Source organism: Schistocerca piceifrons, chromosome 7 (assembly GCF_021461385.2).
Source record: "Schistocerca piceifrons isolate TAMUIC-IGC-003096 chromosome 7, iqSchPice1.1, whole genome shotgun sequence".
In the NCBI taxonomy this organism is placed as follows: domain Eukaryota; kingdom Metazoa; phylum Arthropoda; class Insecta; order Orthoptera; family Acrididae; genus Schistocerca; species Schistocerca piceifrons.
This window is the reverse complement of record NC_060144.1, coordinates 363,042,095-363,062,564: the sequence shown is the minus strand read 5'-3', so window position 1 is coordinate 363,062,564 and position 20,470 is coordinate 363,042,095. Positions and strand designations below refer to the sequence as shown.

Here is a 20,470-nt window from a genome sequence, read left to right as displayed (position 1 = left end):
AATGGTAGTTGGTTTTGACGAGGCAGGAGACGGTGTGCATAGGCAATACCAGCCTATACACATTGTTAACTGGCCGGATGACATTGACGTAGGAATGAGTTTAAACTGCCGTAACATGAGGAATTTCGGCATTGACAAAAGTGTAGAAAGTGAATTGGAAGAGATAATCAAATTCCCTCCACGGATTAACATTAGTATTGGTGTGAAAAAAGATCGTTTGCGAGAAGTAATGAAGCTTAAAGCCGATGCTCGCATACGTCGTCATGACGCTAAAGCGCGTTTTGCTAAGTTTGCGATCGGAGACTTAGTACTTGTAAAAGCTCATGAGAAATCGAGCGAGATAGACAATGAAATCTCTAAATTTAAGTTTGTTTATAATGGACCATATAAAGTCATTGGTATACCTCACACAAATGCTTGTTGCTTAGAGTATCCAAGCTCTGGAAAGCTATTAGGTATACGAAATATAATAGATTTGAAATTGTACCAACCTAGGATCGATTAATACCACACAATGGGTAATTTGTACAATATGTAAATATAGAGTGTAAGATTTAAGGTTTGCTAGATTGCCATGCTTTTGACTGACCAAGAGGACATTAAAGAACTTGTAATTAACAAGTAATTAATTTTGATTAGACGTTTAACCAACTGAAAAATCCAAGCTGCTAATTTAAGTTTTCAGCTGAGTCACAGTAGATTAAGCAACGTAAATATGATTTTGTAACTAGCTGTAAGATTTCATGAATATGTGTTTTACTAGTCATTGCCAATGTACTTAGACGCTGTTTTAAGTTTCAGGCTAGTACATGCGTGTGATGATGGACAGTGTTGAGTTATCCACTGTGATAGTATTAAGGGACTCCTTGAGATTACTCGGGAGTGAGTTTTTCCCAAAGAATTCAGTGAAACGGACGTTCTGGAAACGCCGTCACAAGGGCGTGTGAGATCAAGCGTGCCGCACACGCGGGCGCAACAATACTGGCGAGGCGAGCCGCTGTCGGCTCTTGTGCCGCTGTTGGCTCTTGGGCCGCTGTCGGCATTCTTTGTACTTGCGAGTACGGAAGGCGGAATTGTTTTTCTTCCTGGACAGCTGAAAGAATTCTACTGTCAATATTTATGTTTTTTTCGATCTGATGTGTGTTATTTTCTTGTTTAGCGTTTAATGGACTCCCATGACGAGAATATTAATTATGAAAGGGTTATGTAAAAATGTGTATTCTATGTAATTAATTATTAATTTGCGTATTTTGATCTACCTGTTTTTATGACCATGTACTCTGATTAATTTTGTAAATAGTATTCCATTTCATGATAGTGTTACGGATTTTGACGATTTTGGAATAGCTAAACCATTTTCTATGTTTTCTATGAATTTTAATATGTTGTCAACCTGTTTTATTTTGTGCAAGATGACAGAGTGGAATAAGATTAGGAGTGTCTCCACTCAATTATTATGGTCTAAAAATTGATTTATGCTTAATTAGACGAATGCTAAATTTTGTTGATGTTTTGAGCATATGCATTTCCGCTGTTTCTTTTTTGAGACATTTTCTGAGTCTGTTTACATTACACGAACATCCTCAGACAATGTGGGGCACGTGTAACGCCGGAAATGCATATCCTCCTATTTCCATCTATTGTACTATTATTTTTTCCTTGTTTTGTTACCTCAAGATATGACATTTCTGTCTCTTTATATATTGTAATTGCTTTACTGTTTGGATATATATATATTTATGCACTTATGTCGATGTATAATTGGTTTGTTTCGTAAATATTATTTGTATTTTTACGCTGGGTCTTGCCTAGGGAAAACTGCTATCGAACGATTACATCGATAGGTCGTGTGAAGAATCAAAGTGTGTAGGATCTTTGGTAGTGTTAACTCTGCCGCGTGGAGCGCGGGCAGAGCAGTAGGAGTCTGGCTGGAGTAGCGAGTGGAGCAGGTGTGTTGTGTGACGCTCCCGCGAGTTGCCGCGCTTTCGGGGTTTGGCAGCATGTAATTGCGCTCGACTCGCGATGATAGTTTCTGACATGGTGTCGCGGACGGGAAGCATTAGCTGGCGCACATCAAGAGCCCGTTTCGCCTGGTGACCGTGTCGAGAAGAAGGCGCGCCAACATCCAGCTTCTGCAACAGCGACGGCCGACAATGAGTGACTGTCGCCACCTCCTCGATCGACGGCTTCAAACCTTCAATCAACCAACAAGGAAGACTAAAAGCACGTAAAGTTTCAGAACTGTATGGCAGACCTCAGCTTTTCAAATTGTTCCATTTGCCTCGCAAAATTACAGCAACTTAGCATGAACCTTTGTTGCTCATTGTCCCAATTGCATTGCCAAGCAGGGTCCCTTCCTTTTCCGAAATGAACCCGAGTGTCGTTGAAATTCAAACGCCAGCATTAAAATAATATAATTAGATTTCACTGCTTTAATTTCAAAGTTCAGTAGCTGGCTACAATATTTAGGTTACACGAGCACAAATTTAGAGTGCGAGTATTGTTAGCATATCTTAGCTTACCTGTGACTGCAGCTCAGCTTGGTACGTACTAAATTTTACTATTGTTAATAGTTCAGAATCATTTAATTCAAGTTCAAAGTTAAATCTCTTGTTTCTAAATTGCGTAGAGTCAAGTTGCTTTTGAAATGATTGTTGAGGTAGTCCAAGACTAACCGTATTTTACTGAATTTCGATGTGCTTCAGAAAGAAAGCTCACTATTAACTTCAGTCACTAAATTAACTTTCGATTTTCCGGTTTTATTAATTCTTTTGCTAAATTAAGTCAGAGTGTAGCGAAACTTATTACTTCTGACAAACTTTCTGTTTTCACACTACACGTGTCAACCTTCAGTTGCCACGCTTCTAGTGTTAATTATATGTGTAATAACCTTTCTTTTTCAGTTACTATAGTAATTGTCCTTAGGACTGGCGACCGTGATTTCCCCCAAATCTCAAATATCTAATTACCGCTAGTTAATTGTTAACGTAACGGCCGCGCATTTACTTTCTTTATTTACTTTACCCCTTTTCAAAATTAATTTCCACCAGTTTCATTTGCATTTTTCCTTTCATTTAGATGTAACCCTTTCCTCCCTCTTTACCGATAGATTAACTTCGGTGACGATTGCTTTTCCCAAATTTCCATTAGGTACACGCGGTTTAATTTTTCACTGTCATTAAGGTCGATAAGTGAGGGGGGAGGTTACAAGTTCACTTCATTCGACCCATTTTTATTTGTCTTTTTTTCTGCAAGCGTACACATTGCCTTTGAAATAGAGTCTGGATCACTAATTTACTTAGTATACGAACGGCCAGTTTTGTGTGCTAAGACTACGGAAAACTGCTTGGATCAGATTCATGAAGAACATGCATGGATCTACAGTCATCAAGCATTACAATGAACTGATGTTCCACGGCCTTTGTTCCTCATACAGAACGTCAGTGGTGTAATTTAAATCTTTTATCTTCTCTCTGAACTTAAATTCCTCTTCTCAATTCCACTTCGATTTCCTGTACCACTTGATCTATGCATAGACTTAATGGAAGGGGCCTATAGGCCACAGCCAAGTCTCATTTCCTTTTCAGTTGTTGCCTGCCTGCCGTGTATTTCGACTTTCACAACTGCTGTCAAGTTTTTGTACAGCATGTAGCCTATCTCTCGCTGTGTTTTGTCCTGCTGACTTCAAAATTTCTTAAAATACAGAATGTTTTCATACGAAAACGAGACAAATAGCAAAAAATGTAATCGTCTTCCTTCATCCCTCTGTGAGATAAGACGATTAACGTCTTCATGAGAAAATATTTACGCTTGTCTAGAGAATCATGGCTTTGCCCTGCCGTGCATTTCTTCGGGCGTAGCAAATCGATGCCCACGACTGTCTTTCTTAAAGGCTCCAAAATTGTAGATATCGCGTAGGGAGAGATCGGAACTATATGGAGGATGTGTAAGGGCTTCCCAGCGAAATATCTGCAGCGTAACTGAAACAGGTTTGGCAACATGTGGCGCCCTTTCAACTCCTCCACACAGCCCCGGTCTCTCCCCATACGATTTCCGTATTTTTGGAGCCCTGAAGGGACACTGGTGGCCGTCGATTTACTTCGAACAAAGTGGTACGTGGCTGGTTACAATCATGGTTATGTAGGCCATGGCAAACATTTTTGCCATGAATGCATTGACGATCTTGTCTAAAAGTGGGGTAAATGTATTAACAATTAGGGCAATTACTTTTGAAATGATAAATAGTTTTTTTTTTATCTGCCTCGTTTACATTTGACTGCCGTTTATGTTTTATAGTCAGTAACACGGAATCGTTTATTCTAAATTTACAAATGTGGGTTTGCCTACATTCCACTTACATTATGTCGTTAAGTCTTTATTTCCTAGTCAGCTCATTGGAAACTACTATAAGAATTTCTCAGCGTCGCCGTAGTGCTCTTAAAAGCGTGAACTGTTCAAGATTATCGTATGGTTTCACCGCAACCAATTTCCTTCCTTTTAAACATTAATAAACCGAAATCCCGACTAGCACAGGATTATTCAAATGTACAACGGGCGATGAAAAAGTTTCCGTTTGAGGACGTTGCTGCATTCGGAACATAGTGCGACTCTTATTTGGGTACAAAAACACCGACACGTACGTAAGAAACCAGTGATGCATTCCTGTCTTTCCGACGTGGTTGCGGTAAATACGGGAACGTGAACCACTGCAACGTTAACGAAATGCATCCGAAGAGGACCAACGTGCTGTTATCCCCTCTGCCAAAGGACGAACACCAGGAGACATCCATCAAAGGATGAAGAATGTGTATAGATCAGCATGTCTGTCGAAAACCATCGTTGCAGAATAGCACGCTAAATTCCGTTCTGGTCGCGATTCGACGTCCCCATATCGCAAATGTCGTAACGCAGCAGGTACGCCGGCTCGAGTGGGTGACACTCGAGTACCCGCCCTGTAGTCCTGACCTATCCCGAACAGTCCCTTAAAACTGGTCTTGAAGGGTTGACGACTCCTATCGGATGAGAATATGTTGCAGGCAGTTACTGACTTCTTCCCGCAGCTGCACACAATGTTTTACAACACAGTTATCTTCAACTTGCTGCGCTGATGGCACGATTATCCAAAGTTCACGGTGATTTTCTCTGATCGGCATACCGATTCTAGACTGTACGACTTACGAAAGCCTTTTATCACCCCTTATCGCTCTGGGGTTTTAGAAGAAGACTGTACGAAAACTACAAGACCAAGAGAAAAAATAACATATCAGCGCTGAGATAATACCTCCAAGCACCGAATCACAGTCAGCTTCACTGAAGACCGTCTCCAACAGTTTAACGGCTGAGGCTGCGGCTTTGAACTTTTTCTTTGGAAGAGAGGTAAAATGGAAAATGTGTTTGGCTTCATTGGTCGGGAGGCCCCTTGCGGGGCAGGTCCGGCCGCCTTGATGCGTGTCTTATTACATTCGACGCCACATCGAGCGACTTGCGCGTCGGATGGGGGTGAAATGATGATGAAGACAACACAACACTCTGTCCCTGAGCGGAGAAAAATCTCCGACGAAAGGGGCGAATCGAACCCGGGCCCATAGGATGGCAATCCGTCACGCTGACCACTTTTTTAAATTTTTTGGTATTTTTTATTATTTTTTTGGTTAATAAAAATAGAAACGCGGTTCCTCCGCTTTATGGTCCAACAACGCGACCACTAATTCCTTTTTTCTTTTCGTTTTTTTGGAACAGGAAGGCAGGGTAAACAAGCAATCTTTATTCGTACAATTGTGCTGTCCTAGGGATAAGAAAAGTATCGAGACAGCAAAAACAATTTGGAAACCGTAAAATCAACGAAAAGGCCGCCCTCTTATTTTTTTTAACATAATGAAGTAAATGATAATCCTAGTCACGGGCGGGAGTGAAAATGAAGTTATCATCTGCATCACAATGCCTGCAGCACGCGGTGTCGCATCATAAATCTGGCAGAAAGCAATATAATCTTGACCATTATTGCCATTGTGCGTTGCATGTATTTCTTCTGCGTCGACCATTCGAAGGACTATTATCTGAGGCGGTTTAGGTGTTTACTATCGTTGTGTGTTTTTCTTTTTCATGTTAACATAATCCAGTCATGACTGGCGCCAACAGCTAGGGGCCAGTTTTCTTCTCAGTGTGCAATATGCCAATATAATTGAACCGCGCAGTACTGTCTCTAGTCGTTCTGCTGCAGGAGTCTTCTCATTTCTGGCCCAGCTGTCGGGCGGATTGTGAAAAGCACTTCCTAAAAAATTGGAAAAGTAAGTCCTGTATTTCGTATGACTCCGTATGAGCTCGTGTTGTTCTTGTAAATACATCCAATAATCCATCAGGGACTTATTATCGTACGAATACAAATATTTCGTCGCATGTCCAGCGATCCACAGTTTGTGCAAAGAGGAGAATCGACCAAATGAATTGTATGTAATCGACTCCTGGTCACAAGTTTGCGGTTTATAAGAATATACCACATCGATCTCGCTGCTGTTGACAGTAATGGAGTATGCACTGCACACCAAATGTGGTTCCACGTTCTCGACGGGTATTTTAATTCCATTTGTTACGGCCATGGTGATCCATCAAGCACCTATAGATATCCCGAGTCGTGGGTACTCTCGTCGAAGGTACTTTCAGACGAACATAATTATAATCAACACCACTGAGCTGGACTGGAAGAGAGGTGGCGTCACACCATTCCATGGATGGGCGTTTTGTTTCCGGCCCGAAGTGATGAGTTTATGTTTCTTCGGCTGTGTCGATGTTTGACAAAAAACTGTCACGATCAGCCTCGTGACGCGTAAGCAGTTCCGCACAGGTGGTCCTTTATGATCTTCTGTCAGGCGGCGAGGAACCCAGACGACATACACATATGAGTGTGTAAGTACTACCTACAGAGACGTCTGGCAGAGCAGCGAGATGTTTGATATTCATGCCTCTATCACATCGTACGAGACTGTCCGCACGTTCCAACATTACAGGAGACGCAGCTGTGAGTGGCTAGCCTATACGCGGGAAATCGCCTAACGGTTTACCGTCATTTTAATCACTACCACGTTTCCATAGACATTATGCAAGCCGTTGTGAATATCTGCGATACTCTGGTTTGACGCCAAAGAAACTGAACGACAGCTCTCTGTTTGGAACCCAACTTTGATACAGACGCCAAGGCTACTGAAGGCTACACATAGCCCCTCCATACATGGGAACTTTGTGAAACTATAGGCCTGAAGCGGGAATATTCCACTTGTTCCACAACAAAGTGTCGCATTGAGTATGTTCGCACCTGCAGAGCTCAACGAACAGATTTCAAAATGGTTCAAATGGCTCTGAGCAGTATGGGACTTAACTTCTAAGGTCATCAGTCTCCTAGAACTTAGAACTACTTAAACCGAGCTAGCCTAAGGACATCACACACATCCATGCTCGAGGCAGGATTCGAACCTGCGACCGTAGCGGTCGCGCGGTTCTAGACTGTAGCACCTAGAGCCGCTCGGCCACCCCGGCCGGCAGATTTCAAAAGGCGGCTGCTGTCGTGGTGCCGTCCTGGACAGCAGAAGCAGCTTCAGTCAACTACAGGCATATACTGATGTTTTCTGCGTCATAGACGGTACCCGTCTTGAGCGCGTATTATGTGAGTTTAGAACTTGGAAAGATTGTCTATCTACCGGTATGCGTATATTCACTGTATGACTAGCACTTTTGGCGCAGTCATCTTCTGAAACTCTGAAGGTACTTATGAATAGATTGTTAAAAAATCTGCGTTGCACGTAGCTGTACAGGGTGTTTCAATAAGCATATACGTATGTCGAACGCATGTATTTATTAAATTGGGAGACATACATCTACGAAACTTGAGAAACGTATTTACGAGTCTTCAAGTTTAGATTATAAATGTTCTATACGTTCTCCACCAACGACACGAACACTCTCACATCGATACTCGGGTTCCCCCAACACTGGAGTAACCATGTCCATCGCCAATGATGTCATGGCTGTACGATTCTTCTACTTTTCCAGTTACCGTTGTAGTTATGTGCATAACCGTTGTCCTTAATGAAACCCCACAAGAACAAGTCACAGGGCGTCATATCCCATGACTGTGGAGGCCAGCTAAGAAGAGCTTAGTCGCCAGCTGTTTAACGATCAATCCAAGCGCTCAGTAGTTTTATTCATATATTCGCACACGTAGCGATTCTTGTTGAAGAATGAAGTCGTTCTTGTTCAGCTTCGGAAGCAACCAGATTTGTAAGATCGTAAGATACTGTTGACTGTTGTTGTGTTTCTATCAAAGAAAAATGCGCCGCAAACAGGTGAGTGGGATATCGCACTCACCACTTCGACCTTCTCTGAACTTCGTACATATTCAGTGTCTGCACGTGGATTATGTAGGCCCCAAATTTGAACATTGTGTTGGTTTATTTTTCCACTAAGGTGGAAAATCCCTTCATCACTCAACACGATGTGTAGTGCGAAAGTGTTATCATTGTCAACAGTTTTCTGAAGCTCCTCAGAAAATGCCACACTTTTGCGTATGGCGTTACGACGTAGATCCTGTAACAGCTATACCTCGTACTGCTTCATAACCAACCGACGTCTCGCAAACACGGAAAAATTATTGTTGTGGACACTTGGAAAACCCGACTCGCACTACTAGCTGATTTTGTAGGACTGCTTTGCAAAACGGTTTGAATTCGTGTGAGGTTTTCGTCGGGGACACAAGGGCGGCAAGGACACTTTAATTTATATACACATTCTGTGTCTTCAAACTGTCGATACCATCTGCGTAAGTTCCATCTATTCGGAGGATCAGTTTAGTGCCTCAACCTGACACGCCTCTGCAATGCAATTATGGAATTATCTTCGCAAACGCGAGAACAGAAAATCATTTCTGATGCGGAGTGTTAATTTTGCAATACGTGATGGTAACCAAACAAACAGAATGCAACTGACATATAGCGGCAATGGGTATAAACTAATAAACTAGACTGTGACTTCGTTCCTCCAGTAACCGAGTCGTGACGCAGCGATCGACAGTTTTGACAACATCATTCTGACACTTTTTGAAACAACTTGTATTAATAATTTTTTACACTGATCATGAATAGACCATCTTCAGCTGTACTGTGACACCGTAATCTGATGTGTGCCAAAAAAATGTGACAAGCCAAAATGAATAACCCTTTATACTAAGACCTACCTTGATCAGAGTGTACTCAGAGAATGGGAAGAAAGGAAGGGAGATGCAGCCGAACGTGATGTGTCGTGCCGTGCACAACAGCTTGAGAAATGTGCGATAACCACAGTGATTTGGTACACTGCATCACCAACGCTAAGGAAGAACTAGTACTGAGGAACAACTAGAAACTGCTGCGGAAGTAGCAATTGCAACGGAACGCCCGACCGATGACAGTAAAAGGGAATGCGGAGAGCGGGACAAGTAAGCTACAGCGAAGCATGTCCACAAATGCTCTGCATGCATTCGACAGTTCATGCCGCATGGTGTCTGAGAAGAATTGTTGTGGAACCTATCGGTGCGACATTCCGTGTGCTACGGCAAGATGTCTGCAAGGCATCATTTGAGTGCTTACGATCGTGGACGAGCAGTTCGATAAAACTGTCACCATTGTGGTCACTGTTAAGGCTGTGTCAAAAAATGTCGTCTCGCGATTAAAAAAGACCGCCGAAGTTAAAAATACTGTGCAAAACATACTGGTGGTCGCAGACTGATTCTCACTCCTAGGCACATCGCTGGCCCTACCGGTACACGTGTCTGCCAGAACAATTTCGCGACGATTAAATCAGGCTGGTTTGTGTGCTAGGAAGCCTTTTAAATGCATAGCACTTCCACCACGCTAACGTCGAGAAAGCGGCCGTTGATGGGAGCATGTTCGTTTGAGTCAGCAGCAGTGGTTCAGAGTGACGGTCCCCGACGAATCCCGCATCACCGTGGCAAGTGAGTCTGGCCACCAATGAGTGTGTAGAGACAGAGTAATGCGTTACACACCACCGAATGTTCCTGAACGTCATCGGTACGGTGTACGAGTTATGATGTAGGCAGGCATTATGCACAATGGCCGAAGACCGCCGCTTGCGTCAGGTGTCGTTAGAGCACAGCGGTGTAGCAAGGAGATCATTCTGGGTCATGTCTGTCTGTTGAAGGGTGCGGTAAAATTCGACTTTCTGTTTGTGAATGAAAATTACCGCTCACACCATACCGCTCATTTGTCGTAAAAACTGAAAAATACAGGTATTGAATCTATGGAATGGCCTTCGTTCTGTCCGGACCTAAACGCTATACAAAGTGCGTTGGACGCTCTTGGCAGACATGTTTCTCTACGAACACCTCTTCCGTGGTTCGTAGAACAACTGAAAACCACTTTGAGAGAGGAGTGCGAAAATATCCCCCAAAGACACCTCAACTGTCTGATAGGCAGCACGAATAACAGGCGCAAAATGTGCATTAATGTGTGAGAAGGGCATATTCCTTACTGAAAGTCCCATATCGACCTTGATTTTGGGAGTCTGATCTGCGTCAAATATGAATGTTTTTTATATCTGTTATCTTGCTTTCTCATTTGGTAAAATCTGCACCATTTTTCGTTATAAATACGCAACATCTATAAGGAATTGTGCTACATAAACGAAAGTTGGTAGGCGTGTTTCTACATCTGAAAGATAATGTCTGTTCAAATTTCAGGCCTTCGCATAATAATGGTGCTAGTAGCGCCAGTACGAATACGCATATCAGGTTTGCTTTAAATACAGACTTTAACGGTCGTGTATGTTAGTTGCCTTTGAGATTGCCGGGGGTGAGTTGATGTTAGTCAAGCATGTCAACATCTCACTGAGTTTGAATGAGGTCATGAAATAGTGCTTCGAGAAACTGGCTATTCCTTCTGCAATACTGCAGGAAGACTTGTCAGGAATGTACCCATAGTAAACGACTGCTGGCACTCGTGGTCACGAGAATGTGCGAGCACAAGAAGACTGGGCTCCGTACGGCTACTTGGCACTACTGACAGGGAAAACCATCGTACTCCGTGTTTCGTTCTGGCGTATCGTACGTACTGCACCTGCAGCAGGTGGCACGACAGTGAGACAACAGACTGTTAAAAATCGGTTACTTCAAAGGCAGCTCCTAGCCAGACGACCTGTTGCATGCATCCCACTGACCCCAAACCACCGTCGTTTGCGAATTCAGTGTTGTAGTGCGAGAACTCATTGGAAGGCAGGGCGGAGGTGTGTTGTGTTTTCTCATGAAAGGTGGTTCTGCCTCAATGCCAGTGAAGACCGTGTGTTAGCTAGAAGGTCACTTGAGGACCTGCAACCAACCTATCTGTGTACTAGACACTATGGACCTACATCTGCAGTTACGGTGTGGGGTGCGATTTTCTATGACAACATAAACAATCTCGTTATCCCACGCAATTTGTAGGTCAGGTTGGCGATTCTCCCTCTTGTGCTGTCATTCATGAATAGCATCCAGCGGGATAACGCCCGTATACCGAATTTGTAACCCAACATCCCCTACAGAGTGTCGAGTGTTGCCTTCGTCTACTAGATCAGCAGATCTGTATCCAATCAAGGTCTTATGGGGCATCGTCTGACGACAACTCCAGCAACATCCACAACTACCAATAATCATTTCTGTATTGATAGGTCAGCTGCAACAGACATGGTGTTCCATCCCACAGGCTGAGATCCTGCACCTGTGCAACTTAATACATTCAATATTCTGACGGTTATGCTCGTTATTAATGTATCATTATTTCACATTTGTAATGGTTTATCTCGCGCTTCCATTAACCTGTGATCATATACTGTTAATTACCTAAGTATGTCACCTAGACAAATATATTTCCAAAATACCAGAGATGGCACTGTTCTTAAGGGGTGTAGGACATCAAACGGGCCGACTTGGAGCAGGAGAGGCACCACAGCACATTTTAATTTCCACTGTCTATACTTTTACAAATGAATTCATAAAACTTTATCGGCATGACCAGGAAGGATTCAGGATTCACTCTCGTAGCAGTGGAAGTTCAAAACCAAAGCAAAATAAATTTTTGTATACGTGAAGTTGCATAATTTTTTCACTTTCTGCTGGCTGCATTTGTTGCTGTAGGTACACTCTTCTACGTAAGTAAGAGAGATTCTTCGATGAAATTTGCACAGCATGCAAACAATAGTTACAGGTGTATGAAACTCTAGAATTTTCCAGATCTATTAAAAACTGGTAATAATTGAGATAATTAACTATAAAATTTGAGTTTTTTCTAAACATGAAGTTTAAAATGTAACACCCCACTCATTTTTCCATAAATTAAATAAATTCTCGAGTTTCAGACACCTGTAAGTATGGTTTTGTATGCTGTGCAAAATTCTTCGAAGAATCTCTCTTACTTATGAAGAAAAGTGTACATACAGCAACAAATGCAGCCAATAGTAAGTGAAAAATTATGAAATTTCACATGTAAAAAAAATTATTTTGTTGTGTTTCTGAACTTCCACTGCTATGAGGGTCAATCCTGAATCCTTCCTGGTCATACAGACAAAGTTTCATGAATTTATTTATAAAAGTGTAGACAGTGGAAATTAAAATGTCCTGTGGTGCCTCTCCTGCTCCAAGTCGGCCCGTTTGACGTCCTACCCCCTTAAGCCACTGTCGAGCAGTGTGTTTTTTACACGGCTACCACACAAGTGCGACACGGGCTCTCGATTGCAGGTGAGTCAGCCTGTGGAACCCGAGCAGCGCTACCCGGACCTGCTGGACATCCCGCACCGCTCGGGCCCGCTGCCGCCGCAGCCGCCGCCGGGCCACGCCGCCCCCGCTGCCCCCGGAGGCGGCAAGGCGGCCAGCGTTAGCGTGGCGGCGGGGCCCGACGCGCCCTTCTACGTGCCGCGCGTGCTGGCCACCCACGCTTACGCGACGCTACCCAGGGCGCGGCCGGGCGCCACCCAGCGCAAGGAGGAGGTGGTGCCGCCGCCGCTGGCGCAGCCGCCGCCCCCGCACGGGCAGCCGCACTACGACAACATGGGCCCGCGCGTCACCGCCGGTGGCAGCTCCACGCTGTCGCTGCCCGACGCGCTACCCCCAGACAGCGAGGCCGACGCCGACGCCGACGCCCCCGACGACATCCCGCCGCCCCCGCTGCCCCCGATGTGCTCCCCTCTGCCGGCCGAGTACGTCGCCCTCTGAGGCCTGCTCACCGTCAACGTCGATCTGAAGCTTTACCGCGACCGCAGGACGATGCCAGAGGACGATCGTGTCTTTGCTACTCCTCTGAGTGTGGCAGTTTGGCGTAGTGGCGTAGGTAACGCCTCTGAGCTTTGTCACTATTAATTGGACTTAATTGTCGTGCTGTGGTATCCTCCCTTACACCAGAAGAAACCACCACAAGGACATATAGAGGCCAAATCATATAACGCATGACACTCCTGTTGCCCATCACACGTGGGAAAACTAAATTGAAGACCAGACGAGGCATCATTCTTGCACAGCTACAATCGATGGACAATTACCATCAGCAACACCCGAGTTCGCTTCATAAATCGTCAGAAAGGTTCAACTTATTGTGGTTGATTTCTAATACACCCAGTTGAAATTAGGAGTGTTCGTAACGGAATTTCAGTTCAGATCTGTGGGTCATACCACACCATTGGAACACGTGGTGTTGCCTCATTATTCACCTCAAAGCTTCAACTTGATTGTAGCATCCTTTAAACATTGCAACCAAAAAAAAATCGACAAACCTTAGGGACAGGTTCCTTACAGAAAAAAAGTCCAGTAAACAAGGGCTCTAAAGCTCATATCTTAAGAGATATGAGCACTTGTTCATCTTCGATAGTAAGAAAAACTTCTTCTACTATGGACGAAAACAAGAAAAATATGTCTGGTTAACATGGGATCTAAAATACATACCTTAAGAGCTGCGGGCACTCGTTCAGCAGAAGAAATGTGTTCACACTAGCGACGATGAACGAGTGATCATAACTTTCAAAGTATGTAATCTTGAGCCTTTGTTCACGAGACATTTTTTCTTATTGGGGTCAATACTTTCTCCATCCAAAATTTGGAAAGCAAAAACCTTGCAGTAGAAGAGATCTGTTTCATAGTATAGAAGATGAACAGGTGCCCATACCTCTTAAGGTATGCATTTTAGAGCCCATGTCTACTAGGCATTTAATGGGTATAGGTTCAGATATCTTTATTTGTGACTCAGGATGGTGTACTGAGTAGTATAACGTCAGTATTTTGTGATTTTCGTACTAATAATTGTAGCTATTACAAGTCGTATGTTTTAGTGTTAACACCGGTTCTCGTCAGATCTCCGAAGTTAAGCGCTGTCGGGCTGGGCTAGTATTTGGAAGGGGCACCGTCCGGTCTGCCGAGCCCTGTTGGTTAGCGGGGTTCACTCAGCCCTTGTGACGCAAACTGAGGAGCTGCTTGACTGAGAGTTAGCTCGTCCGGTCAGGAAAACTGACGACGGGCGGGAGAGCGGTGTGCTGACCACATGCCCCTCCGTATCCTCATCCAGTGACGCACCTGGGCTGAGAGAATGACACGGCAGCTGGTCGTCACTATTGGACCTTCCGACGTCTGTTCGGACAGAGTATATTTAATTTAGTTCCTGCAAGTACACATGGCCCAAGGCAACCACTAATGTTCATTATCCCCACTTCAGCATGTTAGACATTGCAGTGTGGATGTATGGACGCATAAAAGAAAGTCTATACTGCCAGGCATCGTTCACTTCGTGCTACAGAAACGTAAGAGCGTAATATTTGTGACTTTTTTGTGGGAAGTGTGTTCGATGCAGTAGAAAAACAGCCGACATATTAATGTATGTACGTGTTAAGATACCCATATAAAAATATTTGCAGTTATACCAGTTACATTCTGCATAAACCTGGGAGAATTTCATTTTGGATTCGTGGGTAGTACTCTACCACTAGAGACACCTGAGCTTACCTCATCTATAACCTTGGATCTTCGCCTTGCTCTTGGCTTACTCCCGATACTTCCGACTGAAATTCCACTTGGGACGAATTTGGTAGATAAAGTATGGCTTTCCGAGCTCCGTTTTGTCGGAGGTAGACAAAAGTGGAAAAACATGGTGACGGTTCCATGGGGAAGGATCTACCATTAGAAACTCTCGATCGTATTTGTCAGATAACCCAAAAGTTTCCGTTTGTGCGTTGCTCTTCTCCGACAGACACAAATGAAATTAAATTTAAATTTAGGAAGTGATACTGACGGGCAGAACGGTGGCACTCCCGTCTTCCTTGCATGGATGATAAATACGCAGAGATGAATCCACTGGCAGAACTCAACTATTAAAAAGCTCAAGCTTGCCTTTGTTCACTAGACATTTTTTCTTATTGGGGTCAATACTTTCTCCACCCAAAATTTGGAAAGCAAAAACTGAACTTCCCTCGTGGCTCGTTTCTAAAACTCCTAGTTAAATGTCTACATTTGAAAGAAATTTCAGAGGCAAAGCAACAGGTTTCCGAGAACTACAACTACAGAAACATGAGTGAATAAACGCTAAGATCAATGACAGATCCAAGCTGCAGAAATGAGATTCCTTCGTGTAGTTAAGGGTTGCTCCGAATGATGTAACAAAGGAAACCATAGAATTGTAAAATTTGTAATCACGCTGTAGCAGACAAAATTAACGAACACGTATAAAACGTATGCTGAGCATGGTTGCAAATCAAATCCCAACATTTGCTCTACGTTACACCCCTCAGAAAGACGCAGTATGGGAAGTCTCAGAGAAAAATGGTCTGTTAAATCTAGGAAGCTAACGGAAAGCTAACGTCTTGGGTCGACACGTGAAGCCTGCTCGGGTGTTGCAAAAGGTTCAGAATAATATGAAAAAGAAACTTAACTGGACTCCATAGGACACATAGTTCGAACTTACAACATACATGGTGCTTTAGCTGCCCCTACCACTGGGTTTCATACAACCCACAACACCTTGAAATACGAAGCACAAGATTTTCATATTCTCTAGCTCGCTACATGTAAATCAGTAGTTCAACAGAAAAACTGAACAGGACCTCTTTGTAGAAAATTTGATGTAATTAAATTTTGTACTGGGATACATTTCCGCTACAGGCTGTAGTTCTCGGTTTGATCAAGGAAAATGTACAGAAGTCAGCTTCAAACGCCTTTTCCTGGAATGCTCGAAAACCGTGGCCTCCAGCGGAAACGTTTCCCAATACAAAGTTTAACTGCATTAAATTTTGTACGAAATGCTCCTTTAATTTTTCTGTATGACTAATGATTTGCGTGTAACAAGTGAGAGAATATCAGAATCTTGTGCACGGTATTTGAAAATGTTGTAGGTTGGGTAAAATCCAGTGGTAAAGCAGCTGAATCACGCAGTATACACCACGCTGTAAGTTCTTTCCAAACTATAAAATTATTCATATACCTGTTCATTTTCCACCTTGAAGCATAAGGAGACTTCCTTTGCATTTTAGATGCTAGTTGCAACGAATTTCACAGCTCTTTGTTGGTATATACACTCAATTTCAAATATCAAGTGGCTTTCGTTTAAGATGTATGGTAACTGAAGATAATTTTCTATGGCAAAGGTACCGGGTACCGTGGCATCACAGATTTTACTTGTCCACAAGCGTCTTCCTTATAACAACAGACTATCTGATAATATCTCAGCTGTCTCCAAAATCAAAATTTACTTATATACTAATTAATCTACATCTATGAACTCTTTTTCTTTTGATAGTTATAAGTCTCCAAAAAGATGCAGAGAGCCTCATTATAAATCAAAGTCGACCTTGCGCTTACCTGGTAGTAAGCTGAGAAAAGAAAAATACTTCCTTTCCTCTTAGACCTGTCCTTTGCAATGGATATAGAATCCTAATATTCATACCTGTAATGGTTACTACAAGTGCTAGTTTACACATTACAACAATTGATGAACTGATTCCGTACTGTTTTTAACTGAAGCAACTAAAGTGGTTGCAATTTCCAATTCAATTCTCTCTCAACAATCTATGAAGAAATAGCTTATTGAACAAAACATCACAAATGAATCAAAGTCTTCTGCTTGCCATTATGGGTGTGATTTAAAACATACTACAAATTTCATTTTCAAATCGGGTTTTCATTCAGCTTCCATTGCTTGTTATTTTTTATTTCTTCATGCCTAACACTCAGCACACACTGGTGAAAATTAAACGGATTGTTGCAGTCGGTATGAACTGTAAGAAATCTTGCTTTGTTCTATATTTTTAGCTGCTCCACATTTGGAGCATACTATCACACTTATTCTGATGGGTATCTGCGTTATTCTTCGAGTGAACAGTTCGCACACACACACACACACACACACACACACACACACACACACACACACACACACACACACACACACACACACGCACGCACGCACACCAAATACGGCGTATTTCAGTGACACAACACCACAAGATAAATCCTTCCCTTTTTAAAAAAAGAAAGGTCCTTTTTATCCTTCAGTGTCCATTACCAAACTTGATTATGAAAGCTCAGAACTGAATCGTTTACAGATTTGTAGGACTGGTGACTTTAAAAGCGCAGTCTGCATTAAGATCGGCACAGCAGGACAGACATTGCAAAGGCCGTCGACTCTGTTTATGACTCTAATGACTCAGGACCTCTTTTGTGTCCTATCAGGAACTATGAACATAGATGCATATTCGGTCGAGTGGAGGTACTTGAGAATAAGTGCATAGTGTTCTATTTCAGTGACTTACGGTTACTTTTTCAGACAGTGAATGTGTGGGCATCTTATTGTTGCAATCACAGAAGTGTGCAATTCATATCTCAGGAAGTGGACAAGCGATGTGACACTTCTCTGCTTCAGTGTGATTGTTAAAACGGCTGCCAAGGTTTTGAGATATAGAGCGATGAGGTACTCCACCCGGAACGAGTTAGCGCCGAAATGAAACTAACTATAATATTATGTGTATCTTGTATTCTTAGGTGTATATATGACGGAGGTGTCAGAACAACCAATGCTTTTTTATGGTGTTAGTAATTTGTGAACCAGTGCTGAAAGCAGGCCTATTAACAGGTGAGTGTCCAAGTAAGACAAAAACAAGAATCCCTTTCCAATGAGTAGTCTGTTGATCGTCTAGTTTTAAATGTAAAAGAGTGGAGACTGACAAAATAAATTAAGAGAATTTATTATCGTAAGGGTTAACTTGATTATTTTACTAATCACTTACGAAAAGAAAATTTTATATTCCACTACTTTCGACTACTAGTCTATATGCAACTAACTCAGACTCCTGTCAATATTATTCCACGTAAGTACTGTAATAACCTCCTGTCTCCTTAGAGCACTCATATTTTCATCAAACAAGACAATTTTCTCCCTAAATGCTTAAACAGTAACAGTTTATTTCAGGGACCGTTGGCTCTAGGACGGAAAAATATTGTGTTAAATCCTGTACTGTTGTATTCTTCTATGACCACTTACCACCTTTAAAAGTTCTCACCTGAGCAGCTGATAGCTGAATGCTTTGTAAATATCGATTCAGTGTTTCCGTTACAGTAACCTTGTATATAATGTGTTTCAGCGTGTTTTCTTTATGACGAAGTGCAGAGAATGTGTAAATATATCAGACTTTTTTTTAAAAAACCACGTAAAAAAACGATTTTTCTATGAAAGTCATTTTTTTTCTACGTAAGTTCATTTAAGACACAGAAGACAGTTATTCTTCCTGCAAATTTTCCCATGTTTGTCTTATATGAAGTGGTATAATACAATTAATCTACTTCACTTATCTATTAAACAGCACAGAATCATTCAGCACTTATTGTATTGTATGGAGAAAGCTGTACAACATTCTTCCTATCAACAGGGAATGTTGATTGACTATCTTATTAAATGTTTGCGAACATCACTGTAATCGCATGGAAATGGCTTTCAAATGCTGTCTTATAGGTTTTCTTATTTTCTACGTCCGAGGCCATTTTAATACGTCGTTCTGCTTCTTCAGTTAATGAGCTCCCTGTGTAATATATTTTGACAAAACGTCAGAGAGAATCCAGATAAAAAATTTTAAAAGTAACGTTTTAGTTCAAACATCGTCCATTCCTTTTTAACACCAACAGAATGTAAGAATTAAGAAACACATTTTACTTGTTAGAAACTTCGGAATAATCAAGAAAGAATAGATATAATTCGACGGATATATTACTTATTACACGTATCTCGAGAGTTCTTTTAAAGGTGTAAAAGGTCATATTACAAATAATGTTTATATTACTTTATACAATAGAGTAGAATTGATGCAATATAGAACACTGTCAATTACATGTCACTGTATTCCTTAATTATGTATGTAATCTAGTTTCAGTTGTACTAATTTCATGTAACGAAGAAAAATAACCATATACAAATAATTTAACGCTACAAGTACATCCGCAGCAGTTTTCTATTATGTTAACGTGCTCTTAAAACTGGTCAAATTTCAGTACTAAAATTAAGCGGAATGTAATCATTATTATGTGTTTGTAAGAACAATATTTGATTCTCCTGTGCATACAGAGAGAAGATTCTCAATAGTTACTGCATTGAATTCTATTTTGAATTTGTAAGTTTAGAAACAAATCAGAATAAATTGAATAATTACATGATTCAGAAAGTACAACATTACCAGTGAATACGTAAGAAAAGATAAATACCAATCCAATTCGTTTGTCGCCAATTCAGCTGTGCTACCCACATTAGGTGCCAAGGCACAACCATATTTCATCCAATTAGTGAACTGAATATTCGTTTTACCTATGTGACAACATTTTCTGTTGTACATTAATGTCAAATTCAATGAAGTCATATCTCCAGGTATGAGCACGAGTAATGTAAGTTCTACTACTCTACATAAATTATTATGCAGTTCTCTCGGGAATTTCAAAGAGGCAAAGGAATAAAATTATTAACCTTGGACAAGTGCATGATGACAAAGATAAACAAATTACAGGGAATTAACTAACATATTATAACACTTTTGCCACTGCATTATAACACGTAAGGATAAAAATAAATTACACGATATTAACTGATGCACCACAATGTCGCAAGTACACCAAGATAAATAAATGTCGGTCAACTGTAAAGTATACGTTACTCTCAATGTACTCTCCGTACCAAAATGATAAGAAATTCCAAACTTTCGATGGTATCCTTCGTTCTCTTTACCCCGAAGAAACTGGTTCTGAAGAGATGAGGGCATTTCATCGGTAGAAGATTCGTAATGGTGCCACCAGCGACTTCCACATAAACTATGTATTGCATTACAGTCACCTGCCCCAACGTGCCGGCCAAACGTCCTCGGACACTGTGACCGCAATGTTGTAATTAGGCAACAAGGTAATTGTGTCTAGAGATGAGCGCTGTCGCTGAACAGAAAACGTAATAAG

At 41.9% G+C, this 20,470-nt stretch overlaps 1 protein-coding gene across 1 annotated transcript in view; it reads left to right on the top strand.

Annotated features, from left to right (window-relative positions):
• LOC124805709 (leucine-rich repeat-containing protein 24-like) overlaps nt 1–19,617 on the top strand; it is a 677,046-nt gene extending 657,429 nt beyond the window's left edge. Inside the window, exon 8 of the mRNA XM_047266278.1 lies at nt 12,752–19,617. Coding sequence (XP_047122234.1) covers nt 12,752–13,225 — 474 coding nt within the window. The 3' untranslated portion in view covers nt 13,226–19,617. The remainder of the gene's footprint in view (nt 1–12,751) is intronic.
• Nucleotides 19,618–20,470: the final 853 nt, after the last annotated feature.